Below are 13870 nucleotides of genomic sequence, written 5' to 3'. Positions count from 1 at the left end.
TGGTGGCTAGGCCTGGTGGTGAGGCTGAGAATAAAACTAATAATAATAAAGGTTTGGGGAAGAGTTCATGGAGGGATACGGTCATGGGAGTGACCGAGGAGGAGTCTTTGTCAAACGACTGTTTTATTGAGGATGTTTCTGATGAGGATTTCTCAGACTCAGATGAAGAGGATGGAGGTCAGGATGATCCTTTATGTCCTGTGATTCAGCTTTCGTCCGCAGAGAAGTGGGCCCTCAGAGCTAATTAGAAGTTATCCTTAATAGTAACGATTCTAGGGAAAAGAATCGGTTTCAATTACTTCGCTCAGAGAATCCAGGCGCAGTGGGCAAAAAAAAGGAAAGTCAGTATTACTGACTTAGAGAACGACTATTACGTTATAAAATTTACTCGAGCTGAGGACTTTAATGTTGTGATCAATGGAGGTCCTTATATTATCTCTAACCATATTCTAGCCTTAAGGCCATGGGTTCCTAACTTTAACCCACATGATTGCTCTGTGAATAGGATTCTTACTTGGGTGAGATTCCCGGGCCTACCAATTGAATATTATAATGAAAGCTTTCTTAATAAGATTGGTGGACTCATTGGGAAAGTGCACCATGTGGATAAGACTACCATTGGGGCAGTTAGAGGTAGGTTTGCAAGAGTATGCATTGATATTGATCTTGCTAAGCCCCTTTTATCAAAATTATGTGTTCAGAATACTGTCTACTTTATTGAGTATGAAGGTATTCATAATATATGCTATGAATGTGGTATGTTTGGTCATACCTTTGAAGGTTGCCCTAAGAGAGTAAAAGTGGTAGAGCAGGTTGTTGAAGCAGTTATGGTAAGAGAAGAGGGGATTCAAGAGGATGGAAGGAACTTTGGCCCCTTGATGGTTGCTAAGAGGTTGGGAAGGCGTAGGACTCGTGCGACTATTGCTCAGAATCGCCCCCCTAACATTGGCAAGGATTCGGGTCCTCTCCAGAACATTCCTGGAATTAAGGAGAGATCTAGCCCAAAGGAGAAAGAAGGTTCAGGTGATGCATCAGTTGTTGTTGCAGGGTCTAGATTTGGGGCTCTCTATATTGAGGAGGTCCTTGACTCTGATCCGGCAATTGAGCAAATGGATCTCAGCATGCCTGGGTTAGAATCTGCTGAGTCGGCAGCTATTAATGTGGAGACTATCAATCCTCTCTTTGAATCCAAAGTTGAGGCTCCGGGTGGATCCCAGGCAATGGCCCCAACAGTAAAACAAAAAGATAAAGAGGTTAGTATCCTGAAAAACTGTGCTGAGCCTAGAAATAGTAAAGCTATGTGTGTCAATAAAATGAATTTAAAGAAACCTAAGGGTAACCAGAAAAGTAACCAAAGTTCCTTGGAACTGTTGGATAAAAGGGGGCCTGTGGGTACCACTTCTAGGCTCTTAGGAGCCCATAATAAGTGCCTGGTTTAGGGTTTGGGCCTGTGGTCAGTAGTCTTCCGTTTGATGGATTTGTTTGTGTGGAATGTTAGAGGAGCGGCTAGCAAGGCTACCCGTATCCATGTTAAAGATTTAATTAAACAGTTTAACCCTTCTTGCTTTTCTTTGATGGAAACAAAGATTAGTGGACGTAAAGCTGATGAGGTGGTTAGAAAGTTTAGAAATTGGAAGTGTGTTAGATCGGAGGCTACTGGCCGGGCTGGTGGGATTTGGCTCTTCTGGAAGCTAGGTCGTGTTCATATTGATATTGTTAGTATGGATAAGCAATTTATTCACAGTAAGGTTAGCTATCTTGGAAATAAACCTTTCTTTATCACTTTTGTTTATGCCGACCCTGTTTTGGTCAATCGTAGAAGGCTGTGGGAGATTTTGTACCATAAGAGCAATATCATTAAAATCCCCAGCCACAGATGTTATCAAAGATCTGAATGGGAATTGGGCTTATGAGGATTAGGACATTCGTCATTTGGCCCTTATTTTCTATAAAGATTTATTTAGAGAGGAAAAAGTGGAGTTGGATAAAGCTACTTCCAGGATTACTTTTCCCAGACTTAGTGATGATTTGATTCTGAGAGCTTTCCACCCTATTCACCAGAAGGAGATTAATCAGGCGATCCTTAGTATTGGGGCTACCAAAGCCCCTGGGATTGATGGGATTCCTGCCGGTTTCTATCATAAGCATTGGGAGACGGTTAAGGAAGGTATGTATAGTTTTATTAAAGGAGTGTTCAGTGGCTCTGAGGATATCAAGCTTGTGAATAAAACTCTTCTGGTCTTGATTCCGAAAGTGGAGAAGCCTACCTCGTTCTTTCAAATGAGACCCATTAGTCTTTGTAATGTTATTTACAAAACTATTACCAAAATTGTGGCTAATAGACTCCGGTGTATTCTTCCGGATATTATTAGTCAGAATCAAGGCAGTTTTGTTCCTGGGAGACAGTTAATGGATAATGTTGTTATTGCCCAGGAGATGGTCCATTCTATGAAAATTAAAAAGGGTAAGAGGGGTATTGTGGCTCTTAAATTGGACCTGGAAAAAGCTTATGACCGTCTTAACTGGAGTTTTCTTCTTGATAGTCTGGATAAAGCGGGTATTCCTGATAATTGGAAGAGATTAATCGAGGTCTTCATTTCTTCTCATGTGTTTCAGGTTATGATTAATGGAGATATGTCGGAGGAGTTTACTCCTTCTCGGGGTATTCGTCAAGGGGATCCTATGAGCCCCTTCTTATTTATTATCGCTATGGAAAGGTTATCTCACCTCATCCAAGAAGCGGTTGATAATGGGAGTCTTCATCCGATCTCCATCAACAAATTTTATCCCCCGGTTACCCATTTGTTCTTCGCTGATGACGTTATGTTATTCGTGGAAGGAAATGAGGAACAAATTTGTGGTATCATGGACATCCTTAGCTGCTTCTGGCCAAAAGATCAATATCCAAAAATCTCGGATGTTGTGTTCTAAAAACATGAAACAAAGTACTTGTAAAAGGCTTAGTGATGTATCTGGTATTCCTCTGACCAATTCTTTAGGTAAATATCTGGGGGTTCCCCTCCATAGTGATAGAGTCTCTAAAGCTTCCTTTAAAGAGACTTTCGATAGAACTAATAGTAAATGTGCCAGTTGGAAAGCTAAAACCCTGTCTATGGCTGGCCGTTTTACTCTGATTCAGTCTATCAATTGTGCGGTTCCTAATCATATTATGCAAGCTTGCAAGCTGCCTGAGCCTGTTCTTAAGGATCTTGATAAGATTAATCGCCGCTTCCTGTGGGGGGATTCGGCGGAGGGAAAAAAAATTCACCTCGTTCCCTGGAAAGAGGTTTGCCAACCTAAAGATATGGGGGGTCTGGGGGTTAGACAAGCCAGAGACAATAATAAAGTTCTTCTTATGAAGCTTCTGTGGAGTATGTGGCAGCTCCCTTCTTCTCTTTGGGTTCGCCTTTTATGCGGGAAATACAGAAAAGATAAGATTTTTGGTGGACCTAAGGAGAGAGTTATTAATTGTTCTTTTCTCTGGAAAGGCCTAAGTAATGTGTGCTCAGAGTTTTGCTCTGGGATAGGTTGGGCTGTGGGCAATGGGAAGTCTATCAGTTTCTGGAACGACATCTAGATTGGTAATAAGTCTTTATTAGAAGTTTGTACTTCCCCGCCACCTGTGGAGATCCGGGATTGGAGGATTGCTGATGTGGTTGATTCTGAGGGTGATTGGATTTGGTCAAGGTTTGACTCTTTCCTTAATATTGAAACTCTCTTGAGGATTAGAGGAGTTAAGATTAGTAATAAGGAGGAAGATAGGGATAGTCACTGTTGGGCTTTGACTAAAAATGGGGCTTATTCTTACAAGTATGCTTTTGAGGCCTTCAATCATAATTTGGAGTTTCCTCGCCCGGATGTTTGGAAGAAGATTTGGACTTTGAAAGTCTCATACCGTATTAGGAGTTTCTTGTGGCTCGGGGTCAAGAATAGGTTGCTTACTAATGCTGATAGGTATAGGCAGCATTTGGTTGATTCTGGGGCGTGTAGTAGATGTAGAGGACATGAGGAGTCAATTTGCCATGCTCTTAGAGACTGCCCTAAGAGTAGAGAGGTGTGGAGGAAAGTTCTTCCTAACCAGTTGTTGTCTGCTTTCTTGTCCCATTCTGAAACTGACTGGTTTATGGATGGTGTTAATGGAAGACTGTTAGCCAATCTGGAGTATGGTGATATTATCTTTGCAATTGTTTGTCACCAGATTTGGAAATTGAGGAATTTGGACATTTTTGAAGGAGAAACGGTTATTATTCCTAATATGGTTGACTTCTTCTCTAAAAAGTTCGGCTCCATTATTGATAGCTTCAAGGAAGATCCTCTTGCCAGTTCTATCCAGAAGAAGGTGATTCATCTTTTGGGCTGGGGTAGGCCTAGCAGAGGAATGGTGAAGTTAAACACTGATGGCTCTTGTCTAAAGGACGGGAAGATCGCTGCTGGAGGAGTCCTGAGAGATGATGGTGGTGTTTGGGTTTTCGGGTTCGCTCAGAATCTTGGGATGGGTTCTTCCTTTTCTGCTGAGCTTTGGGGGATCTTATCTGGCCTTAGACTTGCTAAGAGTATGAGCTTGAAGAAGTTGCTCGTTGAATCTGATAACCTCGAAGCTATCAAAATGATATCAGATAATAATGCTATTTGTTTGAATAGCCTGAATTTGATCAAAGGTATCAAAAGGATGTGCTCTTCCTTTGAATCCATCAACTTCAGCCATATTTTTAGAGAACAGAACCGTGTGGCGGATCGGTTAGCAGTCAAGGGTCATGAGAAGATGTTGGGGGTCTCTACTTTCTCTTCTCCTCCTACCTTCCTTTCTTCTCTCCTTTTGGAGGATATGGTGGGGGTTAGCTTCCCTAGGCTAATTCCGGGTTAAGCCTCTTTTTGGTTTTTTTGTTTTCCTTTCCTTTCCCTACCAAAAAAAAAAGAATCATGATCAAATATTAAAAATATATAATAACTATTATCACTAAAAAGTATGTTAAAAATAATTAATATAAAAATATTAACAACTAGTTTAGTAATTAATATAATATATTTTCGGGTTTGACTGTTTTTGGTCAAGAGTGCTCACCCCGCCCTAGTTCTGCCTCGTCCCAATTTTTATTAAAAAAAAAAAAAACTACAAGTTTTTTTTTGTTTTTTTATTTTTTTTAAAGAAGTAATATTACAAGTTATTAATCCGCGGTGACCCAGTCTTATTTTCTTTTTGTCACGAAAACGACGTAGTACAGAATTGAATTCCACCGCTCATTCATGGTTTCTCTTCTCTGATTCTTTTCTTCTTCAATTTCTGAAAGAGATGAAATTCTTTCATATCCCCAAACCCAATGAGAGCTTCAATTCAACTGCGATTCATTCATTTTATTTCAAAATCTAAGCATATAATTCATTAATTTGGCTATGCTAAATTCCTCGCATCTGGAATTGCGTTTGTATATCGTCTATTTGAAACAGCTAATTTTTGCTTCTTTATTTGAGAAAAGGATTTCGATGGAAGAAATTGGAAGCCCTAATAAGACTGTTACTGAAAACACCCCTTTGATTGTGAGTATACGTAACTTTTTTCATTTATTCTGGTTGGATGTTTGTTCTTGTTTTTTGTTGTAATGGTTTTTCATTTGGTAAAGAGGAATGGATTTGAAATGAAAGCAGGAAATTCTCTCTTCTTCAATTGCAGTGGTAGATGCTTTGAGTGTAATTAGCGATGGTTTTGTTTAATTGAATTTGTATCATATTTTCTATATCAGCTCTGCGCTTTTTCAGGCACATGATGAAGATCTTAGGAATGATAGCATCATTCCTCAAATTTTGACCTCTATACCTGCGCTCAATGACGCTACAGCTTACTTTGCTCAAACAACTTCGTTACTAACCCAATGTTTCACTGACTTTTCTGGTAAGATTGTTAGCACTTGATTGCATTAGTCTGTTCTTACTTGTTAGCCTGGTTTAGTTTAGAGGTGTCAATTTCTGATACAACAAACCTATTTACAAAAATAACATGTTTGACACAATTATCATTTTTATTGCATATATATCATATATAATCAATCATATGGATCTTATAGATAACATAACACGATTTTGACACGGATAACCCAAACTGTCATCCCTAGTTTGGTCCATTTTCAAACCCACACTTTCTAGTGATTGCTTTCATAGCATTTATATTCAACTTTAAGTTCTTACAAAAAAAAAAAAATCATTTGTCTTGAGTTTATAGGTCAAATGGCTTTCAACTTTTCTTTTCAGTCATATAAAATGAGATCTGCCTTGAACATTATTGTATTGAAGCAGAACTAGAGATGATGAAAAGGAATTCACATGTTCCTTGTTGTACTCATAAATCATTGTGAAGAAGCATAAGCATGACTACTAGCCTTTTCTTTTCTGCTATTATTTTTCAAGCTTCTCACTATATAGATTCTCTAAGGCTAATTCAATTTATATCTGTTCCTTTTTTTTAATTGTGGGCTTGGTTAAAGTAGTGAAATCGGGTACCATCACATTACATAATGTTAATTACTTCTAGGAAACGATCTCTTTAGTAAAAAACCTTCTTTGAGGTGTACTAGATTCATAAATCGTGTCCTTTCTTTACAGAAACTATTTGTTCTGTTGCAATCAGTTTTTGTAGTTCTTTTCTTTATAATTTGCTTTATTTGATTAGAATTATGTTGAAACTGTTGCAGTGGAACATGCTTCTAGAGATACTGAAAATCCAGTCACGCATGAACAAGAACTGGCTACATTTTCTTCTGGAGGACTACTGCAACCTCGAGATAATGATCACCGCACTTCTAGTAGAAATCATTTAACATTTTCTGATCCATCTACATCTGCTGCTGATTCTCCCCCTGTCCATGATGAAATGATAAGAAAATCCTCGAAAGGGCCGTCGCAAAATAGTAGTGCAATTGTACCATCAACTCGTACTGGCCTAAATGGAATTTCTCTTTTTCAGGGGTATTGGTTCAATTTATTGCTACTAACGGATCTATAGCATGATAAACATTTTTTATTAAAAAAAGGGATGTTGATTGCCTACCATCACGATTTTGGTATTGGTTAACTCATCTGTCTGAAAAAGTTGCATTAAATTGGAATGTTCCGAATTGTGGTAGTGGCTGTAAATACTAAATTCAAACCTAAGAAACTGAAAGGGAAACTTGAAATTTTTTGTTTTAGATCTGTGAGGTCTTTTGGTCAGTATGTGTTGGAGTTTTAGCATACTGAAGAGGGACTCAGCGGTCAGGATGATGCATTTTTTTCAGGCTACCAGTCGATATAAGTGATACATAATTCAAATTTTGGAAAAATATAGAAAAGAGAGAGAGAGAGAGGATTAACTATATATGGAGCTATGCTAGGGCTGACAAGCTCTGTTTGACTTTCTTTTTTTCTGATCATAGAATCTAATTCATTTTCCTTATTTGACGTCTTAGTCTCTACTGGATTGGGTTTCAAATTTCTATACAGTTCACCACTCTGCAAATTATTATCTTGTGTACCTACTATCAGAAAAAAAAGGTGCATGTGCATGTGTATTATGTCATTATTTAGATACCTATAATTTCTTCTCAGTAAATAGTCAATTTGGCCCTGAGAACATTGATGTTCTGTCAGAACCTGAGTTCTGATGAGAGAATTTCAGAATAGAAAGAAGGAAAGAAGTAGAGAATTAGAGGAAGAAGGAAGGAACGGAGATTAGAAAGAATAGAGAAGAGAAGAATTTAGGAGAGAAAAGATAAAAGTGACTTCATTAATTCTTGGGTAAAGTGTTAGTACAATGTGTGACCTCTTATAGAAGAGAAGGCCAAAACAGTTGGTACAGCTGTGATATAAGACAGCTGGCACTACAATCTAAAATCCTGACAAACTCATAACAACTAGCTACTTTAGCTCATAGAACCCTTTAAGGAAATAACCGAAATAACTAGAAGGAAGCAAATAGAATTATAAAAACTAATACTTAGAACCTGATTAACTAATTCCCTTTCAAACCACTAATAGTCGTGACATGTTCCTCATTTACTTAAAGATTTGTTAAATTCATTATTCCATTAATATGCTTATTGTAGAATTAATCCATCAGACAGTATAGTTTGATACCAGAAACTTCATGGCAATCAAACGCACATCTATTCATTAAATTTAGAATTTGACCTTGTAGTTGTTTCAATAGTTATTCCTCTGTTAGAGAATTCATTAGTTGATATAAAATATTGAAACTAAGTATATTTCTATCTATTAATATATTGTGAGATATAGAAACCGAAGTTGAACTAAAAAAAATGCAATTCAATGGTTTTTCATTTTTTACTGATGGCTTGTCAAAGGTAAAGGAACACATGGATATCTCGCGACATCTGCACCCTTCTCGTGGCTTGCTAATGCTGGCTTCTTTTAGTAGTTCCATTCTGTATTTTTGAATAATGTGATGTTTGCTATCAGGCTTATTGACCGAGCACGAAGGACTGTACGCGGATCAGCTGATGATATAGGATGGATGCAACGGGATCCAGGAATGCCTCCAGTAGAAGATGGAACTGAAAGATTTATGGGGATTCTTGATAACATTAGGTATGAGCATCTTTGCACATCTCATATGATATCATGATTATTGTAGTTAATGATTTAGCTGTTTCATCTTTTGTCAGGCATGGTTTGCACAAGTTGCCAAATTCAATAGTGTACTTGTTGGTTCCAGGTAGTTCTTCTAATATGTTATGATTGGGGAAGTCTTTGTACATTTTCTGCCAGTAATGATCATAGCTGTTGCATGCGGCGTATGTGGAGCCTTACTTGATTCTCATGCATTATTGAGCCTGTGTTCTTTTTATTAACTCAACCTTTTCTTTTCCACAAAAAAGGAAATTCTTGAATTATATAGAATAATAGTCGATATAAACCATCTGCATTTGGAGACTTACTACATTGGTCCCGGACGAAACTGGTCCGGGACCATTGAGATCATGCCACGTCAGCTGTGGTTCTTATGCATGATATGAACGGTCCCAGACCAATTTGGTTTGGGACTTCTAGAATTTTTCCTGCATTGTTGTGGATCCTGAACAGTAGGTTTTGTTGTGACAAAAGGCAAGGAGAGTTCCTCAACTCAATTGTTAGAGAAATGTTAGGTTTACAGTGTGGGAAATTATACAATTACTCAGACTGCTTTCTTCCGTACGGACATTTCATTGCTAAGACTGAGCTTTTCGGCTTTTATGGTTAAGCTTATATTGTAGGACTGTCATAGATGATAATAAAATCTATTCTTGGGACTTACCTATCAGGTTTTAACTTAAGCTTTTGAGTCAAATTGCTCCTTGATATGGTATTAGAGCCTCTTAGACCAAGTGGTCGAGGGTAGACTTGACAATTATCGTGTTTGAGTCGTGTCATTTCGTGTTCGTGTTAAAAAGAGTAAACTCAAACCCAACCCAAAAACTTTCGTGTCACAATCGTGTTAACCTGTTTGGGTTAGTGTCGATTTCGTGTCGTGTTTCGGGTTACATGTAATTTTGTTCTTTATATATATTAACAATAAATTTTAAAAATATAAGAGGATATAACACTATTTTTAAATACTTTATATCATTTTAAGATTAATATTTTAACATTAACCATTGAAAAGTCTGTTAATATCATGTTAGAGGGTCATGTAATGTGTTTATAACAATTTAGGAGGTTCGAATCATATTTGCAAGTAATAATTATAATTTTATTATCTTTATTAAAAAAATTGACATATAAAAACACGAAAGAATATAACAATGATTTTAAATATTCATGTCATTTTGTGTCATTTTCGGGTTAGCATATCAACCCTAACCCAACCCAAAACTTTGCGTGTCAGTTTCGTGTCAACCCAAAAATGACACATTACCTACTAAGCTAAACCCAAACACTAAAATTGTGTGTCGATTTTGTGTCGTGTAATCGTGTCGTGTGTACTGTTGCCACCTCTAGTCGAGGGTTCAAATCCTGGAAACTCCATTTGTTAATGAAATTTCATCACATAGTAAGATGAGTATGTGTTATACACCCTTGGGCTTCTGTATAGATAATACAACAACAACAACAAAGCCTTAGTCCCGAAATGATTCGGGGTCGGCTAACATGAACCATCATATAAAACCGTGAAATCAAGTCGTGTCAGCAACACAAATTCGCTCCCTCCACTCCGTCCTATCCACTACCATATTTTCCTCAATTCCCAGTAAACTCATATCACTCTCGATCACCCTCCTCCAAGTTTGCTTAGGTCTTCCCCTACCCCTCACCACTACATCCCTTTGCCACTCTTCAGTTCTCCTAACCGGCGCATCAAGCGCTCTACGTCTCACATGGCCAAACCACCTTAGTCGGTTTTCTCTCATTTTATTCTCAATAGATGTGACCCCTACTTTTGTCCTAATTATTTCATTACTCACCCGATCCTTTTTCGTATGACCACACATCCATCTCAACATACGCATCTCCGCCACCGACATCTTATGGATGTGGCAGTGTTTCACTGCCCAACACTCCGTACCATATAACAATGCTGGTCTAATTGCCGTCCGGTAGAATTTCCCCTTCAATCTATTAGGCATGCCGGGGTCACAAAGGAAACCCGTAGCACTCTTCCACTTCGACCAACCAGCTTTAATCCTATGAGCAACATCTCCATCTACTTCTCCATCCGTTTGGATAATAGATCCTAAATACCGGAAGCAATCCGAGGCATGAACAACTCTCCCATCTAGGGTGATTGTCCCTGCCGCCCTACTCCTATGGCCGCTAAACTTACACTCCAAATATTCCGTTTTACTTCGGCTCAACTTAAAGCCTCTAGATTCTAGAGTTTGTCTCCATAGTTCCAACTTCCTCTCCACTCCTTCTTTCGTCTCATCAACCAACACAATATCATCTGCAAACAACATGCACCATGGTATACCATCTTGAAGTGAACTTGTTAGTTCATCCATAACGATGGCAAAAAGAAATGGGCTTAGTGCGGAACCTTGATGCACTCCAATCGTAATAGGAAACTCTTCAGTCTTCCCAACACTAGTACGTACACTCGTGCATGCTCCCTCATACATGTCCTTTATGATGTCAATATATTTCCGCGAAATGCCTTTCCTTATCAAGGCCCACCAAAGCACTTCCCTTGGTACCTTATCATATGCTTTCTCCAAGTCAATGAAAACCATATGCAAGTCTTTCTTCTTATTTCGATAGTGCTCCATTAATTGTCTCATTAGATGGATGGCTTCCATAGTTGATCTTCCCGGCATAAAGCCAAACTGGTTTTCCGAGATCTTCACCGTCCTCCTTAGCCTTTGTTCGATCACTCGCTCCCAAAGTTTCATAGTGTGACTCATTAATTTGATTCCCCGATAGTTGGCACAATCTTGGACATCGCCTTTGTTCTTATACAAAGGGATTAAGATACTTTTCCTCCATTCTGATGGCATCTTATTGTTTCTCCAAATTTTGTTGAAGAACGTCGTCAACCATTCGATTCCTCTTTCTCCCAAACATCTCCAAATCTCAATAGGGATGCCATCAGGTCCTATAAAAAAAAGTTATTTTGGGCAGTACCTATTAGTTTAAGCTTTTGGGTCAAATGGTATGGTTCCTTGACAAGAACGAACAAACTATATAATTTAAATGTTGCATTCACAGATAATTTATTTCAGCAAATATTTCTTATCCTGGAATCGAGTTGCTAATGCAATATCTATTTATCTTGGCAGGTCTTTTCAGTAATCATGGACCACTTTATTTTGTCACTGCTAAAGCGTATTTCTCTAAGTTGGGTCTTGCCTGTCACATTGCCAAGATTCACAGTGAGGTGCGTCCTTTTTTGGCATATTTTATCCATATACTGTCATGTTCAAATCCTTTTCTAAGCTTGTGTGATCAACTCTTAGGCTTCAGTTGAGAAAAATGCAAGAGAGATCAAAGAGTACATTGAAGAAATCTGCTGGGGTACGCAGAAACGTGTCATGCTTCTTGGACATAGCAAAGGTGGAATAGATGCAGCTGCTGCTTTATCACTTTATTGGCCTGAGTTGAAAGATAAGGTAGCTGGGTTAGCCTTGGCACAAAGCCCATATGGAGGTAGTCCTATCGCTTCAGATATTTTACGTGAAGGACAGCTTGGTGATTATGTTAATGTGCGGAAACTTATGGAGATTATAATCTGTAAAGTGCTCAAGGTATGTCAGAGCTTTATATTTCTTCTTAACATTTTGAACTTTACCTTGGATTTGTGAGGTTAAGTACACTCATGATTCTCCAACTATAAGAATTAGAGCATAAATGACATAAATCTTAAATTCTTAACTAGAAAGTGATCATAGTTGAAATTTTCTTTCACCTATGGTTCTTTTGTCCGAAAACCAGCACACACATTTACCAGAGATGCCACGTGGATGACAGTTCATCAGAATCTCGACATGTGGAAACTAAAAAAGAATATCATGGAAAAAATAATAAAAGGAACTGTATTTATTATGTTAGTTTTTTTTCAAGCCAAGAAAGATCGATTTTGTCAATGGGTTTGGCGTGGGTTAGTTTATTTACTAGGTTAGTTAAGTTAATTGAGGTTAAATGAAGGTGTAAGAGAAAATGGGTACCATGTGGCAGTAAATTAATGCATGTGTGTTTACATTGCCTGGTTGAATTGATTGTGCATCCTAGTCAGCATTACGGGGGAGAATTTGGTCTGAAAATGTTCAAAGTGACTTTATTGGTACAAAATGCAAAAATGACTTATTTTGTTGACAAAATGAACTTTTTTGGCTTCATTGGGACATCATCCAAACTTAAGTGGCCGTCGGTGTGATTTATCCCACAGTTATTATTTTACGACAATTAACGGCTTGTAGAGCTTGTAGATATGATATGGACAAGTCAATAAACTTGGATGGAAATTGGCTTTGGTCAACTTGTTAAGGGATCTTGGTGTTTAAAATACCCGTTTTCATGAATATCTTCTAACATGACTTGCTTTTATTGCCATGAAAATGTTATAGATATAAACTTCGCCACATCTTTTTATCTGCAACACTACAGGGAGACTTGCAAGCTTTAGAAGACCTGACTTACGAGAAAAGGAAGGAATTCTTGATGAAACACCATTTGCCAAGAGAGCTTCCTGTTGTATCACTCCGCACAGAAACTGCGACTAGCGCTGCAGTTTTAGCCACGCTATCTCGTGTAGCTCATGCAGAAGTACCGATGGTGGGTGAGCCAGCAAAACTGCCAGTGGTAATGCCACTCGGCGCTGCAATGGCAGCATGTGCCCAGCTGCTGCAAGTAAGATACGGCGAGAAGAGTGATGGACTAGTCACGTGTCGTGATGCTGAAGTCCCTGGATCCATTGTGGTGCGACCTACCCGCAAATTAGACCATGCTTGGATGGTGTACTCATCATTGAACGATGACCCTTCTGAAGCTGATGCTTCTCAGGTATGTGAAGCTCTATTGACCTTGGTTTTAGAAGAAGGCCAAAGAAAAAGATATCAATTTTCAATGAAGAATGAGTAAAATATACCTCTTATGATTTTGACCCATTCATTTGTTTCTTCTTGTGCTTGCATTATTAGATGATGATTTGATGGCATGATAAATTGTAAATATATAACAAATTCTAAGTTTTCATGTTCACCTTTGTGATCTAGTTTCTAGTGGTAGTCATTTACCTATTCTATTATTTGACTATATTAGTATGATAGCCTTGGCGCAACGGTAAAACGTTTTTGTCGTGTGACCGAAGGTCACGGGTTCGAGTCTTAGGAGCGGCCTCTTGCCAAAAAATTTGGCAAGGGACAGTACACCCTTGTGGTGGGACCCCTCCCCGGACCCTCGCTTAGCGGGGACG

At 38.5% G+C, this 13870-nt stretch overlaps 1 protein-coding gene across 1 annotated transcript; it reads left to right on the top strand.

Annotated features, from left to right (window-relative positions):
* The first annotated feature begins 5199 nt into the window (after positions 1-5199).
* Positions 5200-13669, top strand: LOC136216598 (uncharacterized). The gene is made up of 8 exons (XM_066003154.1): positions 5200-5535; positions 5755-5887; positions 6684-6957; positions 8446-8574; positions 8652-8701; positions 11739-11836; positions 11916-12203; positions 13063-13669. The coding sequence occupies exons 1-8, from the start codon at positions 5392-5394 to the stop codon at positions 13534-13536; spliced, it is 1590 nt and encodes a 529-aa protein (XP_065859226.1). The 5' UTR covers positions 5200-5391; the 3' UTR covers positions 13537-13669.
* Positions 13670-13870: the final 201 nt, after the last annotated feature.

Source organism: Euphorbia lathyris, chromosome 2 (assembly GCF_963576675.1).
Source record: "Euphorbia lathyris chromosome 2, ddEupLath1.1, whole genome shotgun sequence".
NCBI classification, from domain to species: Eukaryota; Viridiplantae; Streptophyta; class Magnoliopsida; order Malpighiales; family Euphorbiaceae; genus Euphorbia; species Euphorbia lathyris.
The sequence above is the reverse complement of the archived record's forward strand: the minus strand, read 5'-3'. Positions and strand labels throughout refer to the sequence as shown.

Excerpts from the sequence above, each read along its gene's own strand:
- LOC136216598 (XM_066003154.1), top strand. The coding sequence starts at position 5,392 with ATGCTAAATTCCTCGCATCTGGAATTGCGTTTGTATATCGTCTATTTG. Across the intron at positions 6,958-8,445 it reads GGAATTTCTCTTTTTCAGGG|GCTTATTGACCGAGCACGAA; the intron begins GTATTGGTTCAA and ends GTTTGCTATCAG. Across the intron at positions 11,837-11,915 it reads TTGCCAAGATTCACAGTGAG|GCTTCAGTTGAGAAAAATGC; the intron begins GTGCGTCCTTTT and ends ATCAACTCTTAG.